This window comes from Drosophila mojavensis, unplaced genomic scaffold (assembly GCF_018153725.1).
Source record: "Drosophila mojavensis isolate 15081-1352.22 unplaced genomic scaffold, ASM1815372v1 contig_19, whole genome shotgun sequence".
Classification (NCBI taxonomy): Eukaryota; Metazoa; Arthropoda; class Insecta; order Diptera; family Drosophilidae; genus Drosophila; species Drosophila mojavensis.
In genome coordinates, this window is record NW_025318726.1 from 4262375 (window position 1) to 4284435 (window position 22061).

Here is a 22061-nt window from a genome sequence, read left to right on the forward strand (position 1 = left end):
AAAGTCGTTCGTCCGAATATACTGCGAACATTTGGTACAACTCTAACATTTACGTGCCGTTGCTGATTAATTGTGAAGAAAAATTGTAAAAAATATTTAAAAATTTATGTTTATTAGTGTCACACAAATATACGTGCATTTGCGGGCGACTGCACGGTGTGATAAAAAATATTTTAGTGTGTTAAACGAACAGAGAAGGCAAACGAACAACTGGCAAACGAAAAGAATGACTTGTCAAAGAGAATAACATGAATTTGTTGTAGGCAGTAACGCGCGGCGTGGTGAATATGCATGTACATATATAAAGCGCGAACGAGTAAGCAATGAAAATTTTAAGTGAGTAAAAACGAGAAAGCGCTAAAGTCACCACCCGAGAAGAGAGTTATTGCAGAGGGACAACCTCAAATAAAATTTTGTAATTTTTTGAAACTTACCAATAATGCCCAATTATAAATTATAGTCCAAAACCTCTGTGCTAAATATACTCACATTATTTGATTTAATTGCGAAAAAAGAAATTCCTGAGTGCGTGTGTGCGTGAATCACAGATCAGCAGTCAAAGCAGCTACAAAAATTTAACAAACACAACAACAAAAAACAACAGCGAAAACAACACAATGATAAAAATGGAGACTGACAAAATAATGGACGAGACTAACTCCAATGCACAAGCAGTAAGTACATCGTTAACTTATTTTCTTCAGGTATACGTTTGTATATTTGTAATTGTCAATATGAATACATAGATACATTCATACATACATCATGTTCAAGGTGTCGCATATGCATGCATACACATTCATACAATTTCTGTGCATAAGTATTTGTGTTTTATTTTTGTATACACACACATATGTATATGTATTTTGCACTCGTGCACTCTATTAAAATTGCTGTTAGCTTTTCTTCTTTTATGCTTAACCTTAAGCATTTCGCAGTTACTCATACTTTTTTGTGTACCCATTAAATATTGATAAATGGGTATGGCAGTATGGCAATCGCAATCGAGGCAGGTGTTAGCACAAGTTTTTAAATTTTAAAATTAATATAAAATATAAACATATAAAATAAAATTAACAAACCATACAACAATTTATATTTGTATATTTCTCTAATCAAATTTTCGTAAATCTTAGTTATTATACACATTGAATTACTTCATTAAATCGGAGGCCCGTACAGGGTATCGCAGAGCCCGACAGCTATTCGCTTTAGCTCACCTGCTTATATTTGTAATTAGCAGTTAATTGGCCTTCGATACTTTTAAGTTTTGTTTATGTACGAAAAAAAAAAAAAAAAAAATATATATATATATACATTTGTTTTTATTTAGTGTGTATTTCAATCCCATCAATCCAGATTATACGTATCTGTGCACATATTGAGATGTGAGGTCGGAATATTGAAGGTTAATCGTTCCTACGTTAAGAAGCAGTCAATAAGAGTTTCAAAAATTTGTTTGCTTTGCTTCTGTTGCTGTTTCTGGGTCAAAAGTTGATTTTCGCCCAAAATCTACGCGTTCAGCAATTAAGTTACATTTGAGTCATCTTTGTTATTGTTGTAGTAAGCCCGAAAGCTGCCATCAAGGTGAGATGGCGTCCAAATTGCGCATAAGTTTTTTTTTTTTGCTACACTAAAATGATAAATACACACATATGTATATACAAGGCTAAACCAGTTCTTTTTATAATTTACTTACTATTTATTATCTTTATTTTGGTATAAAAAAGTAAATCGTTGACTTTTGCTTTTATACTTTTTGTTGCTCGATCTATTTTCAGTGAAGTCATAGTTATATTTGTGGAGGTTTTTGTAATTAATAGATGACTTGATTTGTTTTCAAGCTTCTGCAGGTGCTTCTGCTTTCTATTGAAATATACATACAAATATACATACATATCACTGTTGCCCAGTCAGTGCTTCGTTAAAAAAATATGTTGCTAGTTTTTATTTACACATAAAGAAAATTTATAAATATATAGTATATAGCAATTCAGACTACTTTACTGTATATATATTAAGGTAAAATAATAATTAAATGAGACATTGAACTTTTGATCATTAGGTTTGAGAGTTAGATCCTTGGATATCGATGGAATCGATTGATTTCGGCTTTAGATACCTTAAAGAAAAGAAAAGCCTCAGTGTGTATCTCATTTGCTTTAATCAACTAAATAACAATTATTAAATAAAGAAATAATAAAAATCAGCAAATATTTTTCGTCTATATATTGACATATTGACAAAAACCGAAATTATATAAAATACATATAAGTCTACATTCAAAGTTCGGAGACTGTATATATAAAGGTGTAGGAGATATAATTATAAAACTACTTTTCGATAAGGATTTTAATCAATAATAAAATATCGGGGGTAGTTATATAGATATTTAGAGCTTGTTATATAGATATTTAAGCTCGACATGCGCGGACCTAGAAAAAAATCTCTACCTCTAGCTCGTATATTTTCTGAGATCGACGCGTTCATACATATGGACAGACAGACGGACAGGGCTAAATCGACTCAGCTCGTCATATATATATATATATACTTTGTGGGGACTGCCACGCCTCCTTCTGCCTGTTAGATACTTTTAACAAAACCATTATACCCTGATTTCCCATTTTCAATGGGAATGTAAAAAAAAAACAAGTAAGAAAGCTCTAGTCGAGACTACTCGACTACGAGATCCCCTGAACCCTTGGAGTAATAGCTATTTCAATAATTTTTCGCGTCTTTCAGCTTACACAAGAAACACGCACACACACACACACACACGCACGCACGCACGCACACACAGGCATACATACACACACATAATACACACATACACCCACACTTACACACATACACAAACAATTACATACATAAACACACACAAGCATAAACACGCATGGGCGGCAGTGAGCGCTTACTCTGAGAACTTAATTGCTTAATAACTTTTTTGTGGACGTACGATCTTCATGAAACTTTCAGATTATGATTATGACATGGATATGCATGTAATTGCCAAAGCACAAGTCTCTAGTATTTGAAATACGCTTTTTACAAAAGTGAGGGTGAGGGGGTGAAATTAAGGGTGGGGGGTAAATTTTAACAAAAACCGAAATTGTATAAATTGCATATAAGCATACATTAAAAATTTGGAGACTCTAGCAATAAAGGTGTAGAAGATATAATTTTATAACTGGTTTTCGATAAGGTTTTTTATCGATAAAAAAATATCGGGACGAGTTATCGATTTTTAATGATAAACTTGATATGCGCGCTGTAATTACGAACATTTAAAAAAAAATTTGAGGTCTCTAGCTCTTATATCTTCTGAAATCGACGCGTTCATACATACGGACAGACGGACAGACGGACAGACGGACGGACGGACAGACGGACAGACGGACAGACAGACGGACAGGGCCAAATCAACTCAGCTCGTCGCCCTGATCAAGAATATATATACTTTGTGGGGTCTGCCACGCCTCCTTCTCTCTGTTACATACATTTCAACAAAACCATTATACCCTGATTTCCCATTGAAAATGGGTTCAGGGTATAAAAAAACAATAAATAAGGGTGCATAGTTATAGAATTAGTTTTTCGTCTTTGATGTCAGTCGTATCAACTGTGCAGTATTTATCAATTCTGTCCCAGGGGCAGCCTGGAGTATTAGATGCAATGTGAAAATCTAACTAACATCCTAACCAAACAGATGAAAGTTCCATCTCCAATATCTCTCCCCATCTCTTAAGTCTTCGTTGTCTACAACGTATGTGGCTTAGTGAGTTCACATATTCAAGCAGTTTCTTGACCCACATAGCAGTGCAAAAAATAAGGAAAACCAAAAAGTTTTTTGTTTGTTTGCAAGTCGAAAAATAATTTTTAGCTTCACTGGCAAATACAGTCGGAGGCCAAACGCTCCAAAAGTCATAAACAAACTAACCTAATAAGTGATTTTAACTTTACTTTTAATGCAAACGCTAATAAATGGCAATAGCAAAGCACAGCAATGCCAACAACCACGGCAAATATAATATGCTATTAATTAAAGCCGTTGGCCACGCTCACACACTCACACACTCACACAGTCACAAGTCTCATGCTCACAGTAAAGCAAATGCAACCAATTGTTTATTCACACAAATACACACCTGTATAGACGAGGTCTATATAGTCAAGGTATTAATATTACTACATTTCGACTAAATGAACACTGATCATGCACTAAAAGGTTCATATTATATTTTTATAAATATATACATGAATCCCATCAGTTTCTCTTTCTTCCCCCTTATATATGGGTCATAATTGTATTTTCTATACACTTAACTAAATTTTTAATAAAATAAAAAAAAAAATACAATAAAATAAATAGTAAGAAGATGACTCTTTAATATATATAAATATATGCGTTCTAATAAATATATGATTTTCAATAGATATTAAGGTAGAATGAAATTTAAACTTGATAAACATTTTCGTTAAAAAATAAAATCAGAGAATTACCGTCATTCGAGCTTTGCAGTTTCTCAATGAAATAGCATATTTGTAAAATGAGATGAAAAACACTTCAACTCAATTCGATCAACACCTTGTCACTGCTCGAGCAATCAGCTGCAAATCGGAGACTACGCCACTGCTATAGCGCCATGCAGATCTATATAGCATAAGCTAAAGAAGCGGCTGAAAGTACAATACAAACCGATTCATCGACTATTGTGATTCGCAGTGCATGTATTTAAACATTTGTGTATGCCTTCATAGGAAAAACACTTGAAGGTGTTTAAATGTATGTATGTTTAAATGTATGTATAGGTATCGAAAATGCGCTTAGTAATTTCGTGTTACTCAACGGCTTTTAATGAAACTTTCAGCATATGATCTGCAAAATATAGTCTATAGTTCACACATTCATTGATGGCTTTATTTTAAATTACAAATTGGAATATGGTAAGATTAGGAGGCTAAAGATGTGCGAGATATATTTTTATTCATAAATTTGGATAAGATTTATAATCGATAAAATGGGAATTATTACAACAAAAATTTAATTTCAAATCAGTAACATACAAAATAAATGGATCAGGTAAACGAGTTTTACAAATTGAAAGAAGGTTGGGTAGATCCACTAGCAAAGCAGAATAATTCAGGAAGAGAACAAGTTTATCTGCTCTTCATAGCTTTTCACGTAACAATTTATAATTGGGCATACATAAGAAAAATAAAATTGTTTTAATTTTTGTTGACCAGGTAGGTCTTGAGCTTGTCCTCACCTGTAATTGTGAATGTCTTTCAGCAGCACCAGAACAATAAAGCCAAGATTTCGAGTTCAGCTTATAGGGTAATTGAAAGACAAAAAAAAACCTTTATTATTTCATCTTCAAGTTGCGCAACTTCAACTTCCACTTCGCTTAAGTCGGCATTTGGTAATATCATTGCCAAGTGCAAGGGTTACCTACATTCCAGTTCCCAACCGACATCGCTGTCCGCTGACCTGGGTAGAGTTACATATGTGTGTTATGCGTATTACCTAAGCTGTAAACTCGACTTTATGATAACTTTTTGCTCTGTTTTCTTCCCCTTTGTTCCGTATATAGTTCACAACCACAATGCTGTACGATCCGGTGCGCAAGAAAGATTCATCACCCACATATCAAACAGAGCGGGATGTTTGCTTTCAGTACTTCACACAGTGGAGCGAAGCCGGACAGGTGGACTTTGTCGAGCAGCTGCTATCGCGCATGTGCCACTATCAGCACGGACAGATCAATGCCTACTTGAAGCCGATGCTACAGCGCGACTTTATCACACTGCTGCCAAGTAAGTAGTAAATTGAATAGAAGCAAGTAAGAGTGCTCTAATCGAGACTGGGAGAGAGCCTCTCGTTCCAACTGATCATAGCTCCTTGTGCACGTATTCATATATTATACGTATGCTGGAATCAACGTACATACACCCATTTCAATATTTTGAACCCTTTGAAAATGGGAAATCAGAACTGTGTCAGACCCCATATATATATAATAGTCTTGTTCACAAGAGCTAGGAACTTCAATTGAATATAATTTGATTTAGTTTTTTCTGTAAAAACTAGATTTATTAATGCTATTATCATTCCTTAGCTCTCCAACGGATCAAAGTATCTCCTAGTCTAGCTGTCTTCACTGCAGCATTCTTACTTTTTCATGCTGCTCCCGTCATACACACTAATTGCACTCATCTCTCGTCGCTCTTTTAGGAATATATAATCATTTTACAGTTACCTATATGACATTGTTTGATTTTGCGTGTTGCACCGATTTACTAAAAAACGAAGAGAAATACAGTATTCCCTTTCTTATCTTATCACTTTAAGTGGAACCAAGTATATGTATGTATGTGTTGGGTATTGAATTCTAATGGAGATTAAGACTGAAAAATTAAGTAGCGTCTCTTCTTGTTTTCTCATAATGTAGATAAACATCTGATTTTATATTAACAAACAGTTTACTTGAATCTGGAGAACTAGAATTATGAATTAGTAGAATTAGTCACAATTGACTAAACTTATCTTGACCTTTCCGATTGTTGTATGAAATATGGATTAAGTAAATGTTAACATATAAAACATAAAATTGTTAGGAGAGTATATTTGATATGCTTTCTTCAAATACAGTTCTGAGTTCCTTTCGCGAATTTCTCTTGATCTCTTATTAAAAATAAATTGTAAGCTAAAAACTAGATGATTATGACTAACTGATAGACGATTAAAAGTGCAACTGAAGTAAAGGCTACAAAAGAAACAAACAAATACAAAAGCGCGTAGGAACAGAGTTGAACTGCGAAACGTGAAGGTAACCGAACGAATGGAATCTGCTTTTCCCCTTTCCCGTGTCTATCCTCGTCCCCAGCCGTTGCCGTGCAACTGTTAGAGAGTACGAGCAGCGGAACGGGGGAGGGTAGCGCAGGTGACGCTCTCTGTTGCTGCCTCTGCCTCTGCTGTTGCCTCCGTCTGTGATTCTGCTGCTTATGTTGTTGACTGAAAGGTCATTGCTTCCATTAAACGCGCTTTGCCGGAACAGAATGAAAATAAAACAAGCAAAAGCCGCACAAAACAAAACGTCATACATTAAGTATTCGAATCGATGAACTGAGCAAAAATATTAAAACTCAAATATGTTTTTTTAAGAAGGTACGTAATGATAGGATATCTGAGTTTGGGTATAAATTACATCTGAATATTGTACTGTTATTTATTTTGGAAAAAAGTTTAAGAATTGAGAGATCCTTAGGTTATTACAGGTGAAGCATGTTAGGCGAGTATCTGAAACAAGGCGTTACACATTTTATGACATAGTTAAGACACCCAGCTAGGCCAGAGCAAGGCAAGGGAGAGTAACAAACTAATTCTTGTCGGACTTTTTTGCTTGTGTTTGCTTAGGCAGGATGAGGGAATGGGAAAGAGAGCGGGAGTAAGCACCGCTTCCACAGTTTACAATGTAATGCACAGTGAAGACGGCGTACTCATACACTTACTAGCGAGAGAAAGAGCGACCGGACTGAGGATAGGCAGGCGACATGAGCCGTTAGGCAGGCGACGGTGAAGCAACAATAACAACGACAACTTGAACTACATCAGCTCAGCATTTGCAACATTGTCGCTGTTGCAAAGTCACTTTGCGAGCTATCCACATTCTTAATTGTGTTTGGAAAATGCAGCACTTTATGCAATTCACGGCAGACCCAACAGGGTCGGCTCTCCTTCTTCCTCTCCTTCCTGCCCGCCTCCTCCCCGCCGATAGCTGTGCTTAGTAATCTCATGCGACATCTGACGATTGCTCCCTGTCAGCTCTCTTTATCTCCTCTCCCATTGCTAACTTGCCGTTAGGTGCGTCCGTTCCACTTGCGCTCGTAGGTGGCGCGTGGGTCTAGAGCAGTTCTTGAGCGTAACTTTGGATACTGTTGCATCAATGAATCATGCCTTAGATCTTAAACTAATTACTGCTTGTTGACCTTAATATAGACAATTGTATATGTAGGCTACTCATTTGCTTTTGTTTGATTTGCTTGGATGTGCTCAAGAAGCGCAAGACTCACTCAAGCTGAACAAACGGAAAGTTTTCATGAGTCATCGACTATCATTAGCTGCACGTATATCTTACAAACATGTTCATTCGAGTGAATTCGTCATCTGGATTAGATAACTTTCAAGAATTCTTCAGCGTGGTCAGTAAAACTCTTATAGCTTATAGTTTAAAATCTCAGAGCCTATTAAGGATATAGGACTTGAAAGTATGACACGTCGATCTTTCCACATGATGCTCCGTTTAATATCAGCTTAAAACTTTTTCTAATTTGTATTTGCGTCTCTTATTCTTAACAGAAAAAGGTCTCGATCACATTGCCGAGAATATTTTATCGTATCTGGATGCGGAGTCCCTTAAGTCTGCCGAGCTGGTGTGCAAGGAATGGCTTCGCGTCATCTCCGAGGGCATGTTGTGGAAGAAGCTGATTGAGCGCAAGGTGCGCACTGATTCGCTGTGGCGCGGCCTGGCCGAGCGTCGCAATTGGATGCAACATCTGTTCAAGCCACGACCCGGCCAAACACAGAGACCGCACTCATTCCATCGGGAACTATTCCCCAAGATCATGAATGTGAGCAGCAAAGTAAAATGTAAGCGACAAATTAATTAATTAATGCTATTTTCAGGATATTGACAGCATAGAGAACAACTGGCGGACTGGACGGCACATGCTGCGCCGCATCAATTGTCGATCCGAGAACTCAAAGGGTGTCTATTGCTTGCAGTACGATGATGGAAAGATTGTGTCCGGCTTAAGGGATAATACAATTAAGATATGGGATCGGACGGATTTGCAGTGCGTCAAGGTGCGATTTTCAATTAAATTTTGGAATATCTTCGATTAACGTTTAATCTCTGATTGCTGCAGACACTAATGGGACACACTGGCTCAGTTCTGTGCTTACAATATGATGACAAGGTGATCATTAGTGGCTCCAGCGATTCCACGGTGCGTGTATGGGACGTCAACTCCGGGGATATGGTGAACACACTGATTCATCACTGTGAGGCGGTGCTACATTTACGTTTTAACAATGGCATGATGGTCACATGTTCTAAAGATCGCTCCATTGCGGTCTGGGACATGACTTCGCCCAGCGAAATTACGCTGCGTCGCGTCCTAGTCGGCCATCGTGCCGCCGTAAATGTAGTGGACTTTGATGAGAAGTATATTGTGTCTGCCAGTGGGGATCGCACTATCAAAGTGTGGTCGACATCGAGCTGTGAATTTGTGCGTACACTGAATGGCCACAAGCGTGGCATCGCTTGCCTGCAATACAGGGATCGGCTAGTGGTTAGCGGCAGCTCCGACAATTCAATTAGGTAACTTGAAAAAGCTCTAGTTAATTTTTAAATAATTTGTACTTATATTTGGAATATGCATTTCGATAGGCTGTGGGATATTGAGTGCGGAGCTTGCCTGCGCGTGCTGGAAGGTCATGAAGAGTTGGTGCGCTGCATCCGCTTCGATACGAAGCGCATTGTCAGTGGTGCCTACGATGGTAAAATTAAGGTCTGGGACTTGGTTGCAGCGCTGGATCCACGCGCCGCCTCCAATACACTGTGCCTCAACACCCTCGTGGTAAGTACTCCTCTAGACTGTTGCAATTGATATACATAACTGATTTAATGTTGATTGCATTTAGGAACATACTGGTAGAGTTTTTCGCCTTCAATTCGATGAGTTTCAAATCGTCAGCAGCTCACACGATGATACTATTTTGATATGGGACTTTCTAAACTTCACGCCCAATGAGAATAAGACCGGCCGAACCCCATCGCGTAAGTTCACACTTTTCTTTATCAAAATATCTAGTACAAAGTTAAGTTTTTGTTTATTTTGTGATTCTAGCGGCCCTTATGGAACATTAACATTTTGTGCAAATGCAGCTGCGGGCACTTCAGCTCTATTCCTCGAGCGATGAGGAGGGGCAAGAGGGCGACGACGATGACGACGACAACGAGGGCCGTGTAAATGCAGAACATGAGAATATTGAGCTCGAGTCATTTGGTTATAATGTTGATAATCTTTATAATGCTGTTCAAGAAAACTAATGAGTAATACTAAGCCAGCAGATAGCATTGAGACTCGTCCATTAAATTATGTTGAACCCAAGATACTGCGATCTCCGATTTTACTGAAATGCACTAAAAAAAGAAAAAGAACATTACAAAAACAAAACACAAAAAAACATAAAACAATGATAAAAAAAAAAAAAAAAAAAGAAGAAAAGAAACATAAAAAATATTAGCATTAAATAGAAACACACGCGTAATATGAATAAATGAATTGATTGAATAATACAAAAAAGAAAACCCAATAATAAATACGAGAAGAGCATCAAAAATATTTTTGCATAAACTGGCTGTTAGGTTTGAAAAATATACGAAAAGAGAAAATCATATATAATATATACCTAATATATATATATATGCTTTACATTATAAACAGAATTATATATTAGTAATTAGACATTCTACAAATAATTAAGGTCAGTGTAAATCGTTGAATCGACTGCTACTGCTTGCTGCGGCAGTATCGATACAAAATGTGTAACTAATATTTAGCTCAAATAACTAAAGATCGCATTGGGCTGAGTGCGATTTTAAGATAAATTTGAATTTTCTGGTACGTTATATATTCCTGATATGTGTTAGGCTATATTCTAGAGTAAAAACTGTCAGATCTGTCAGAGCATAGTCTATGTATAAAATGTTAGTTGAAAGCTTCATCTATTTGGTGACCACATATAATTCTGTCGGTTTTCTCAACATTACGATTCGCTTTTATCATAGTGCATACTATTTTAAATTAATTTTCATCTCTGATGTTTAATTATGTTCAAATTGAAAATTCAAGCTAACATACGCGAAGATACATATTGAAACAAATTGAAAATATTAATTATATATAAGAAAAATACATGGAAAGTCGTGCTTGTTTTTACTGAGCCAGAATTTTAGCAGTGGGGCAAAACTTTATTAATAAACATATATACTGCAAAAAATAAAGGATTTCTATAACTATACATTGGTAGATGTTATACACTGAACCCCACATAAAGAGAAATAAATATAAATATAAATATATATATATATATACGGAAATTAGCTAAATTTCATGTTTAAATAATTCACAGATTGTAACCGATTGAGAATTCTTTTTATTGTGTAAATTTAATTTTAAAAGTTATTTTTAAGAATTGCCACTTCCGCGCGCGTAATTTATGTATATAATGTTTTAAAATAAGGCAAAGAAAGTTTATAAAAATTGAAATACTATATGTATGTATATGCTTACATACACAATATATAAACCTGTTTAGTGGAAATGCTTGTTGAAATTGGCAAAGGAACTGCAACTTGCGCAAATTGGTAAAATATATATATATTCTATTATATTATATATTAGAAATAAAAAATTGTGTATAATTACTATTGTGCGAGTTATTTTTATGAGAATAATAGCTGTTCGCTATAAAGTCGGTATTTTAAAAAATTCCTTTTTGTATCTAATATATATTGCGAACAGAATGTGAATCTATTAAGCCACTAACCATTTGTATGGTTAGTGATTAAGCCTAAATGTTAATTGATTTTAAATGGCCCTATTTCGATAACGATTATTGATGCAGTCGTTACTAACGCAGCCAGCTGTTGCTGTTGAGCGGATAACATGTATGTTAATCAAATATGAGTTTCAGCTGTTTTAACATATTCGTAATCAGCTGCTTTAACATAATACCGTTGCTCACTTGGCTATTTGTAGTTCTTTTGAAGTTTAATAAATTTGTGATTCCGGCTTCAAAGCTTTTAAATGCATGGTACATGTTTGATTGCCAAGTTGCTGACCCTTCCACGTTCCGCTGCATTGGTTTCCGCCCGCTTGCTGCAGTGTTCTTGTTACTACACAACATCTGGGTGCCGCATGGCGTCGCCGGCCGGAATTGCTAATAAGACAACCAAAATTTCGTCGGAGATAATATCACAGCTTGGCAAGCCGCCCAAGATGCGTGAGAATCCCGCAATTAAGAAGGTGGACAGCGATGAGTTTCATAGCATATTCACACCAGAGCTGGAGGCTCTTGTGGCTATGTTCAAGAAATATGACTACGAACTGCGCATTGCAGGCGGCGCCGTCCGGGACATTTTAATGAACATTAAGCCGAAAGACATTGACTTTGCGACAACTGCCACTCCAGAGCAGATGAAGGAGATGTTCGGCAAGGAGGAGGTGCGACTTATCAATGCCAAGGGCGAAAAACATGGCACAATCACGCCACGCATCCACAACAAAGAGAATTTCGAGGTTACAACGCTGCGCATTGATGTGCGCACAGATGGACGTCATGCGGACGTTGTCTTTACCACCGACTGGCAACTAGATGCCAATCGTCGTGACTTGACCATCAATTCCATGTTCCTCGGCTTCGATGGGACAGTCTACGATTACTTCTACGGCTACGAGGATTTGCAGCAACGTCGCGTCGTTTTCGTGGGCGATGCCGATGTGCGCATCAAGGAGGATTACCTGCGCATTCTTCGCTACTTTCGATTCTATGGTCGCATCGCTGAGAGACCGGACTGTCATGACAAGGCAACGCTGGCGGCTATCAAGGCCAATGCCGTGGGTCTGGCCCGGATCAGTGGAGAACGTATTTGGGCAGAACTGCAGAAGATTGTAGTTGGCAACTTTAATCGCGAGCTGATACTAGAAATGAACAATTGCGGACTGCTGCAGCAATGCGGTCTCCCTATTCATCCGAATCTTGAAGAATTCGAGCGAGTGTGCGTCGATCTCAAGCGCTTTCATGAGCCCCATTACCCAATCTTATATTTGATTGGGCTGTTGCATAGCAGCGAGCAGGCCATGAAGCTGCACGAGCGCCTGAAGCTGAGCGCCTATGAGCGGGATCTTGCTTTGTTCATCACTCAGCAGCGGGAGAGAGTAATCCATACAATAGAAATGACAACGATTGAAAATAATATGATTTTTCCATTTCAGGTGAACTCCGAATATGTTTGTCTACGGGACTATCAAAAATTGTGCCTTCAGCCCTATGCTAAGCGGGATTACGTTGAGCAGTTACTAAAATACGCCAACAAACTGGAGCTCTATGCGCAGTTGAAGGAGTGGCAGATGCCTAGCTTACCCATAAATGGCAACACACTGAAGCCGTACGGCCTGGCGGGTAAACAAGTGGGCGTGGTTTTAAATGAACTGCGTCTGCTGTGGGCAGACAGCGACTTTACATTAAGTGCCGAACAGCTGCTGGAGAAGATGCCCGCCATACTGGAGCAGTTGCCATCGCCCAATAAAAAGCAACGCACGGAGTGAAAATTGAGCATTCAATTGTTTTAATTTCTTACTTAAATGCTAAAGTGGATAGACTAGATTAGACTTTACTAAATATCAGTATGGGGCGCTTGAAGCCTGCTTGGCAGTGCGCTGGAACGCCCATCAGCTGCATGTCAGCAAATCCAACTTCCTGACTGAGTAGGTAGCTTGTGAACTGATCAGGCTTGAATTGAATGGCCTCGTAGTTCTTCCTTATGCTCTCCTGCAAAGCGAACGAAATGACAACGATTATTCTCGGAATGAGCTATAGACTCGTATATCTGTTTCACTAACCGTTAGCTTTTTGCGTCGCTTGTAGGTATCGAATGCCTGCGGCTCTAGTATCAGCTTGCCACCTGGATGCAGAAGCAGGTACATCCGTCGAAAGGCCTGCTTCAGGCCCGCATCACAGAAGTTGAGGTGTATCCACTTGGTGACAGAGAGGCAGAGTATGACATCGAATTGTGGTCGCTCGATCTCAAGTAGGACATCGTCGGCTAGCACAAAGTTGCCATGCACAAATTTTACATTGTATGGAAATTTGCCAGCAGCCGTCGCTGCTGAAATATTACTGGAACGCTTGAGCAGGTTGACGGCCAGTTGGGCCTCGGATGTCAGGGCGCGATCGATGTCCAGGCCAACCAGGCTCCTCACCTCAAATTTCTTAGCTATTTCCAGAGAGAAGTGACCGGAGTTACAGCCAATGTCGAGCAACTGTTTGCCTCGAAATAACTCCGGCTGCATGGCCAGTACATCTAAGCGTATATCATGGAAGTCTGTGTCCAGAATGCGCTTGCCATAATAATGCCTATAGTTGCCAAATATAAACGTCTCATTTTTATTGATCCTGGGCTTGCTATTACTCAGTTGTATACGCTTTTTTGGACTCTGCGCAACTGGTTTTTTGTTATTCTCAGGCACATGTGCGTTCTCCACTTTTGTAGCCTTGCCGCTGAGTTTCAATCTCTTGATATTCGCAACGCCATCATTATCTTCGTCTGGCGCTGAGCGTTTTTTATCAACGTCTTCCTTTTTGAATTCAGGTACCACTGTATTGTTATTATTTTCTAAATCCATTATGAATTTGAAACGTTTTAAAACGTTTAAATTTTGCGGACCTCAATAACAAAATGTTTAGCGGGATTAACATGTTCTGTGCGAAACAGTGCGCTAAAAGGCCAAAACTATCTCTTGTGTTACGAATTGCTTTGTGGTGGTTCTGTTAGAGATATGATTACTTACACTTCGTACGCAAAGGTAGAAAACTATTTTTTAATGTAGTACGAAGTAAAAATTCCCACAATTTTATTTTTGTTGGAGACCAGTTTAATTGCCAATATATTTGAAAAACATATATGTATATTTGAGCATTATAAATCAAAGTATTGGTTTACAGTGCAAAATGAGTAAATGCGATAGACTTTGACTATCGATTTATTTATCAAATTATCATATACAGTCGACTCTCGTTATTTCGAAATTCAAGGGACTCTTAAAATATTTCGAATTGTAGAGTGTGTAATCATATGGGTACGAATTACCGCGTCTTAGCACTGATTTTTAGTTCGAATTACTGAGTGATAACTTTGAATTAATGAGAGGTTCGAAATAACGCAGGTTTGAAATAACAAGAGTCGACTGTATTGAAATCACTTTATACCTGCGATATCAAAATATTAATGGAAGAAGCTCACCTGAGTTTTTTTAATTTTAAATGAAACGTTTGATAAATACACTCACTTTACAACCAAATGGATAGTGGCAAAGACCAATTCTGTTACTATTAATGTTAACAAACAGTTCTGCTATTGATATCAAAATTAAGGTTTCTTTCTGGGCGCGCATTTGAAGTGGCGTGTCAATTGAATGCCTAACAGATACAAATGATAAGTTATTTATGTACTTTTGCATTAAATTCAAACTAAAAAATGCAAAATGCAGAGCTTTGTGGTGCTCGAAATGGTGGGTTTATAGACATATTATTGAATTGTTGAATCTAGTCAATCGAAATACTTTAATATAATGAATCTTGAAGATGAAGAATTGATAGCATCTTATGTACTAGCAGCACGAGGGGTGGTGGTAGGGAATGAGGTGTGATGTTTTTGTTATTTGGCAAATCTTCATTCCGTTTCCAAACACACGAGATGGGGGTGATTCTCTTCTTCTCGACGACGAACAGCAGAAATTCATATAGAAGTGCCAATCACTTTCCATTTGTGCTTTATTATTCAAATTAAATCATTAAATAATGAATAAGTTCTTCAATAAAAAATAATATTATTTGATTATTGATTATTGATTTGATTATTATTGCTTGTAAATTAGCATAGCAAAAGCATCGGTGGCTCACTTTGCAAACTTATATATTTCTATATATTTTAATTAATTAACCAGCATACGCTTCATTTATTTCATTTAAGACAGAAAGAATGATATATGGAGTTATTTCTTTGGGCAAAATAATGTAAGATCGTTCTCAAATATGGGAAAGAAGGCTTTCCATAAGTGGGGGACGTTGACATAAATAAATGCTCAGGCATTTCTAATTTTAATATTTTACCAGATGTAATGTAATTTTTCCAAATATTCCCAAATTTCTTAATGTGGTTCATATTAAACTACAATTTAATCTTTCAATGATAGTGAAGTAAATATCAAAAATCTTCTATTATTATTCTATATTATTATTATTATCTATAATTATTTTATACTTATTACATATAGGCATCATATATGATTATTTTTATTAAATATTAATTATAGCAGAAGGAATATTAGAACTCTGCAAAATCAAATTAGTGTCTTTTTCATATCAGAAGAAAAATTTAAATAAAGTACTAAAGTACTAAAGTAGTACTGTGAATATGCGATCGCATTGTTTTTTTTTGTTTTTTTTTTTTTTTTTTTAACGAGTCATTGAAGAAAAAGTTATTCAACTGTTAACCGGCGAAAAAAAAGAAATGAAATTTAAGACTATATTTTGTATATAAAAAAATTTAATTTATGTATTTATAGTTTTTTTGTGATACCGTTGTTTGGCTACATATAAATTAAAGGTTATTGGCTTTTAAAATGCATTTATATTAATTATATGAAAACAAATACTTTAACTAAACATTTGATTTATTATTAGCTGGAAAAACATTTTATTTATTATGTTTATGTATATATATATATATTTAAATATGTATATGCACATATGTATATATACATATACATATATACATATACATATATGCATATTCATATACATTGTGTTTTAGAAATTGTGGGCGAATGGACAAAAGAATCTTGGCTCTTAAGGCAAATCAGCTGAGAGAGGGGTAAGGCAAACCGTACCCAAATCAAGAGTTTTACTACCTTAGTCTTATTTGTCGCCTCTGTTCCCATTCAGACGTGCCGCACAGAGCGTGCGCGAGGCGAACTCTGCTCGACAGAGTAACAAGTTGTTGAGGTGGTAAACTGCTCTTTCGTTGTTCTTGTTGCTGCGCTTCTCTCGCGCCTGTTCTCCGAGAGAGAGAATGAGCACGTGGGCCTGAGAGTGTGTTGGTAAATGGTCATCCGTTTATGTACATACACGCACACGTACATACACATATACTCACACACACATTCACAGGCGTGTGCATGTTTTCGCGCTCTTCGCCGCAAACGTGTTGAACTCGCTTTGGAGCAAGCACGGCTTCGACAGGACAACGCTTGCCGAATTAAAATCACATCCTTCTGTTAATCCGAAGAGTGAACACCAATTGTCGCAGCAGTCGCAGTTGCCAGTTTATTCGTGTATAATCAAAAGCAGCGCGCACAGAATACATCGCTACCGTTTGCGGTCAATTGAAATAGAAATTGAAGTTGAAATTTCAAAATGGACATATCAGCCTATCAGCATATGAATATTCGTATGAGTACACGGGGCAAGCGGCCACTGCGAAACTTAACGCCGAACGATAAAGTGCGGGCAATTCAAAGAATTCATAATGGCGAGACAAAGGCCAGTGTTTCGAGGGACATAGGAGTTCCGGAATCAACGCTTCGTGGTTGGTGTAAGAATGAGCAAAAGTTGAGATTCATGTGCCGTCAGTTGGGATCGGACAACCTGGGTCTGGCGAGTCTGGACACACCTCCGGAAAAACGCGCCAAATTTGAGCTACAATTGCTGCCCCCGAAATTCGCAACAATTCCCAGTTATGACGATCTCGGCATCGGTGGTTTGCCCTGCCAGGCGATGGCCTACACAACTCACAACGAGGCGTTGCTGGAGAAGTTCGCCTTGGTCGAGTTTATCAAACATAAGAGCTTGCACCCCGAGGCCATCCAGCAGATAACGGATGCTCACGCGGCCAGCAAGGATTCGGTTTCATCAGTGCCGGGCTACTCAACCAACAACATGGTGCATCAGCTGAACTTATTGGCCCTCTTCAACTCCAAGCTGTCACCCAAAGTTAACTTCACGGAGCCGAGCAGCATACCGAATCCGAAGCCGGACTGCACCACCACGCTGGAAGAAGCCAAAAAGTTTAATAGTCCCTTGCTAAGTGTGAAGAACTGGGCAAAGGATCCAGCCAAGCACAGTCCATCGCCCACCCAAACACAATACATCAACGATAATAACAACAACGACATTGACTGTGCTTTTACACCCACAACAACAACAACCACAGCAACAGCAACTCCAATTGTCAGCAGCAACAGCACCAACAATAACAACAACAGCCAGCCGGCGCTTCCTTCTATGCTGCAGCCAATCTTCGAGGCTCAGCCCAGCCAAGCAGCTGTGAACTCCACACAAATTCCTATGGCTGAAGGCGATGGCCAGGGGCAGGGAGCTCTCCTGGATTGGTGTAAAATGTTCAGCGCGAGTTTGAATTTCTTTGCATTCGCCGCAGCCGCTGCTGCGTCCATGCATCCTACGGTCGAGGGCCATGGCCTGCCTGGAGCAATGGAGCCTGGAGCAAGCGGAGCGAATGATCTGTTGAAGAGGCTAAGTCCTTCCGTTCATAGTGAGTCTTCCAAAGAAAGTTTTTACGACAGCGAGCCAGAAGACCTGTCGGTGCGGTCGTGTGCTTCCAAAGTCTCTAGTCCGGCTAACAGCAGATCCCACAGTCCCGATAAGAGCAGTACGGCCAGCACCTCGGTCCATAGCGATGCGGAGCAATAGTCAATTCCGGAACTACCACTGTAGATAATTCTAAAGTACTTCTAATTCTTAGATCGTCCTTAAATAGCGTAGTTGAATCGAGTCCCATCCCTTGAGTTACGTTAACCGGGCAAGATTTGATAACAATTGCAAGTTTAATCTTCAAATTGTACTCAAGCAATAATACCTATGGAATTATTACAACTTCTAATTAGTTTTAATGTCGCAACACAACCATCATTGACTGTGTATAAAAACCAAATGCAATAAGTCTATAGAACTCACGAGTTTTAGATGTATTAAATAGCTTAAATCTTTTGGCATATTTTTAACTTATTAAATTAATCTATTATGTTTGTTTATTTTTCTCATAAGAATTAAATAAAATATCTATTTGTAAGAACAACGAAATAAAATATTAAATACAAGCGAATTTGTGATTTGTGTTTATATCATATACAAACCTAATTATAAAGTGTATTAACTATTCCTCAAACATTTTGCTGTCTTTTATTCTGCTGATCCGTCTCTCAGTTTCTGGGAATCGTACTTCATATATGTAATAATATCCGTAAAAGTCCAAATATTTTAATAATCTAGATAATATTTGAATTATATTCAAAAAGTTAATGGTGTGCGCTTCTCTTTGCATTGGGATGGACGGGAGTGAAAATTCCACTATTATGAAATAGTGAAGATGGTCAATTTCTTCACTTGATTAAAAAAATTTTTTTTAGGTTTTCCTTATTAAATAACCATACTTGTGGCTTTTAATTTGAAATGTACTCTATATTGAAACAAAAATATATACATATTCGGTCTATCTTTTTGTTAGACGGAATGAGTGAAAATAATTATAAAACTCTTTGCGTTTTATTTCTTTTAAATTAAGTTAATTCAGTCGAATGGAAACATCGACGCATGGGATATCAAAATTTACTACACTTAAAATCAGAATTTAAAAACTTCTTCATTTTGCAATCCCAAAACTTTACAGTATGAGTATAATAAATATAGATAAATAAAATATAGATAAAAAATAAAAGAGTTCAAATTCAACTAACTTTCTGTTTACTTGGTGATTGGCGAATTATATATAATTTTACCGACGCCACCCAAATTTTGTTTCCTGCTTTCAAACTGATATTGAAAAGCCTTTGGGACTGGCAGACTGTGACAAGGCAATTGATTAATATGTTGAGCCCAAAAGCTATTGGCTTAAATATAGTTAAGCTATAAAACTAACAAAAATGTTAAAAATAGAAAAATCAGATGTTGATGCAGATCGATGATCATATTATTACCTTCAAAGGATTATTGTGAAAAGATTGACGAAACTTAAGATATATTTATATATACATATATGTATTTCTAGTCTGAAATGTGTGGGCTGGAATTGCAATTTGGATGAGTTTCCACTGCTGAGAGAAATGATTAAAAGTTTATTAAAATATTTTGGATACATTCTGAATAGGTTGCTCGGAAGAATGCCCAGAAGCTTCGGCAGGGGAATTATCTCTAGAAATAAAGTTGAAGAGCAAAAGCGGCCGAGCCCGAAGCTGAAGCCGCAGCCGCAGCAGACGAATGATTGGTTTACCTTTTGGTAAAATTAAATATCGCGTGTTGGTAATTTCCGCTTGGCTTCTCGTTGCTGCTGCCAACTGTTGAAGTTGAAGCGAATTATTACGATGATTACGCGACTGACAAAGTTTTCATGCATTCATGTCATCCATCCGGCCTTCCTTCCAGCCAATCTTTCCCTGTATGCGCTCACGTTGCATGTGCGCCGCTCTGCTTGTGGACATCGTCGTGGCATTCTGGATGAGGATAAAATTACTTAAAAGCAATCCTCTGGGCATATCCACAGAATTGGCATACAACCGCTGTCAATATTGTGACGCCTCGTAACCCGCATGGTCGCAACAGATCACCAAAACGATCGACATACACATACACACGCATATGCCACACATATACATAAATGTATGTGAATGAATACTGAATATATGTGCATAAAAAACTTTGTGTAGATGATCATTGGATTAAAGTTTCGAGTCTCCTACTAGTGCATCCATATACATAAATACATACATACATATATATATATATATATATACATACACACATATGTATGTTACTGTCTATCACGTCGATCACTGGCTGAACATGAGTTTCGAATTGGGCTCCGATATCCTACTTGGATTTTGATTATTTTCTGATAAACGCTAATATTAAATACCATAATGTGGCATTTTTATGTTAAGCATCGTCTGTAATCGTCTTCGATTGAGGTTCATTATCATGTCAAAATAATAAAAGTAGAATATAATAATAAAAACAAAGAAGAATCTGCTTTTAATATAGTTTCATTGAGTTTTAAACCAAGTAGATAATGTCTAGAGCTTCATTGTCTGATAAACAGTAATTTAGTGAGTAAGAAATATTCTTTAAGTGGCCAATGTATATTTCGGTTTGAGGGACAGTAACTCATTCGCCTAAAGTAGAAATATGCTGCTAAAGACTGTGATAATCTGCCTGCAATAGCAATAGACAGATATCTTGGGCCGGCAGGTTCTATAGACAAGGTAAGAAAGTCGTACCTAGAATATTACTTTCTCATACTATTTAATTTGTAAATTGATGAGTTACAATGAAAAGTTGAGACTATTCAACATGCGGACAGCAAAATAAACCTGATGCAAAGCCAATATGCTCTCGTCAATTCAATTTGCGAACGAGTATAAACATGTTTCACCGCGGCGACGAACCCAAATTCGATTGCATTTGCTTTAGGAACCCAAGGACCCATGCAACTAATCGGATTGTAATTGCCGCATGCTAGAGAACAAAAACCACTTAACACGCAAAACTAAGAAGGCTTTGATCGAGTGGGAGCCAGTATCTTTGTCAGGCAATTATTCAAACGCGATCGATATTCAATCGTGATCAAATTAGCTTCAAAATGATGTGTACGCATGTCAGGAGTATATATAGTATTCAAACAAGTTACGCGTTCCTTATCATTTGACCCCATAAGATCCGTACGGTAACCATAGCCAGAAGTGAGACTTATGAATCACAATACGTGTATGGTCAAATAATTTGTATATAATATAATAATAACTAGGTTTAACTAGTATCTACTTAATCTCACCCGATTAATGGTTGCATATGCAAATTATGAAGGTGAAATAAACATTATTAGTTTGTGTAACAGTTGGAAGTTTCATTGAAATTGATATAAATAAATTCATTTGAATTCCTATTCACTTACCACTTCGTCTGCTGTAATCATAATATATTTGAGAGACAAACTTTCCCTGTTTGCATATGAAGAGATATTTTTTGGCTAAAATCTCTCTATATTATAGCCCGCAGGAAGATTTGAGTAGAAATTATGATATGGCTAGTGAAGTTCAAGACATTCATGCATCGGTTACAAATTTATGATATACTGAATAAAAGAGGACAACGTGAACTAGGCACAAGTGCAGCATACCCTTTTGTCGCCTGGTGCAGGATG

The 22061-nt window shown here is 37.4% G+C and overlaps 4 protein-coding genes across 4 annotated transcripts; 3 read left to right on the forward strand and 1 right to left on the reverse strand.

The window, feature by feature from the left end:
- The first annotated feature begins 10 nt into the window (after nucleotides 1-10).
- On the forward strand, nucleotides 11-11498 carry LOC6572113 (beta-TrCP). The gene is made up of 8 exons (XM_001998229.4): nucleotides 11-674; nucleotides 5595-5817; nucleotides 8360-8631; nucleotides 8687-8866; nucleotides 8929-9383; nucleotides 9453-9642; nucleotides 9707-9842; nucleotides 9913-11498. Exons 1-8 carry the CDS (start codon nucleotides 618-620, stop codon nucleotides 9930-9932), a joined length of 1533 nt encoding a protein of 510 aa, XP_001998265.3. The 5' UTR covers nucleotides 11-617; the 3' UTR covers nucleotides 9933-11498.
- A 287-nt stretch (nucleotides 11499-11785) lies between these two features.
- On the forward strand, nucleotides 11786-13405 carry LOC6572112 (CCA tRNA nucleotidyltransferase 1, mitochondrial). The gene is made up of 2 exons (XM_001998228.4): nucleotides 11786-13008; nucleotides 13066-13405. The coding sequence occupies exons 1-2, from the start codon at nucleotides 11878-11880 to the stop codon at nucleotides 13396-13398; spliced, it is 1464 nt and encodes a 487-aa protein (XP_001998264.2). The 5' UTR covers nucleotides 11786-11877; the 3' UTR covers nucleotides 13399-13405.
- On the reverse strand, nucleotides 13402-14723 carry LOC6572111 (probable RNA methyltransferase CG1239). Its single transcript, XM_001998227.4, has 3 exons — nucleotides 14641-14723; nucleotides 13693-14582; nucleotides 13402-13621 (listed from the first exon to the last, which is right to left on the reverse strand). Exons 2-3 carry the CDS (start codon nucleotides 14473-14475, stop codon nucleotides 13457-13459), a joined length of 948 nt encoding a protein of 315 aa, XP_001998263.1. The 5' UTR covers nucleotides 14476-14582; nucleotides 14641-14723; the 3' UTR covers nucleotides 13402-13456.
- A 2389-nt stretch (nucleotides 14724-17112) lies between these two features.
- LOC6572110 (protein distal antenna-related) lies at nucleotides 17113-18898 on the forward strand. The gene has a single exon (XM_001998226.4). It carries the CDS (start codon nucleotides 17267-17269, stop codon nucleotides 18557-18559), a length of 1293 nt encoding a protein of 430 aa, XP_001998262.1. The 5' UTR covers nucleotides 17113-17266; the 3' UTR covers nucleotides 18560-18898.
- The last annotated feature ends 3163 nt before the right edge of the window (nucleotides 18899-22061 follow it).

What these genes read in the sequence shown, in the direction of transcription:
- LOC6572110 (XM_001998226.4), top strand. Translation starts at nt 17,267, where the DNA reads ATGGACATATCAGCCTATCAGCATATGAATATTCGTATGAGTACACGG.
- LOC6572111 (XM_001998227.4), bottom strand. Translation starts at nt 14,475, where the DNA reads ATGGATTTAGAAAATAATAACAATACAGTGGTACCTGAATTCAAAAAG. An exon ending in AGCGACGCAAAAAGCTAACG is followed by an intron (nt 13,622 to 13,692) that starts GTTAGTGAAACA and finishes TTCGCTTTGCAG; the next exon opens with GAGAGCATAAGGAAGAACTA.
- LOC6572113 (XM_001998229.4), top strand. Translation starts at nt 618, where the DNA reads ATGATAAAAATGGAGACTGACAAAATAATGGACGAGACTAACTCCAAT. An exon ending in TATTCCCCAAGATCATGAAT is followed by an intron (nt 8,632 to 8,686) that starts GTGAGCAGCAAA and finishes TGCTATTTTCAG; the next exon opens with GATATTGACAGCATAGAGAA. An exon ending in TGTGCCTCAACACCCTCGTG is followed by an intron (nt 9,643 to 9,706) that starts GTAAGTACTCCT and finishes GATTGCATTTAG; the next exon opens with GAACATACTGGTAGAGTTTT.
- LOC6572112 (XM_001998228.4), top strand. Translation starts at nt 11,878, where the DNA reads ATGCATGGTACATGTTTGATTGCCAAGTTGCTGACCCTTCCACGTTCC. An exon ending in TCACTCAGCAGCGGGAGAGA is followed by an intron (nt 13,009 to 13,065) that starts GTAATCCATACA and finishes TTTCCATTTCAG; the next exon opens with GTGAACTCCGAATATGTTTG.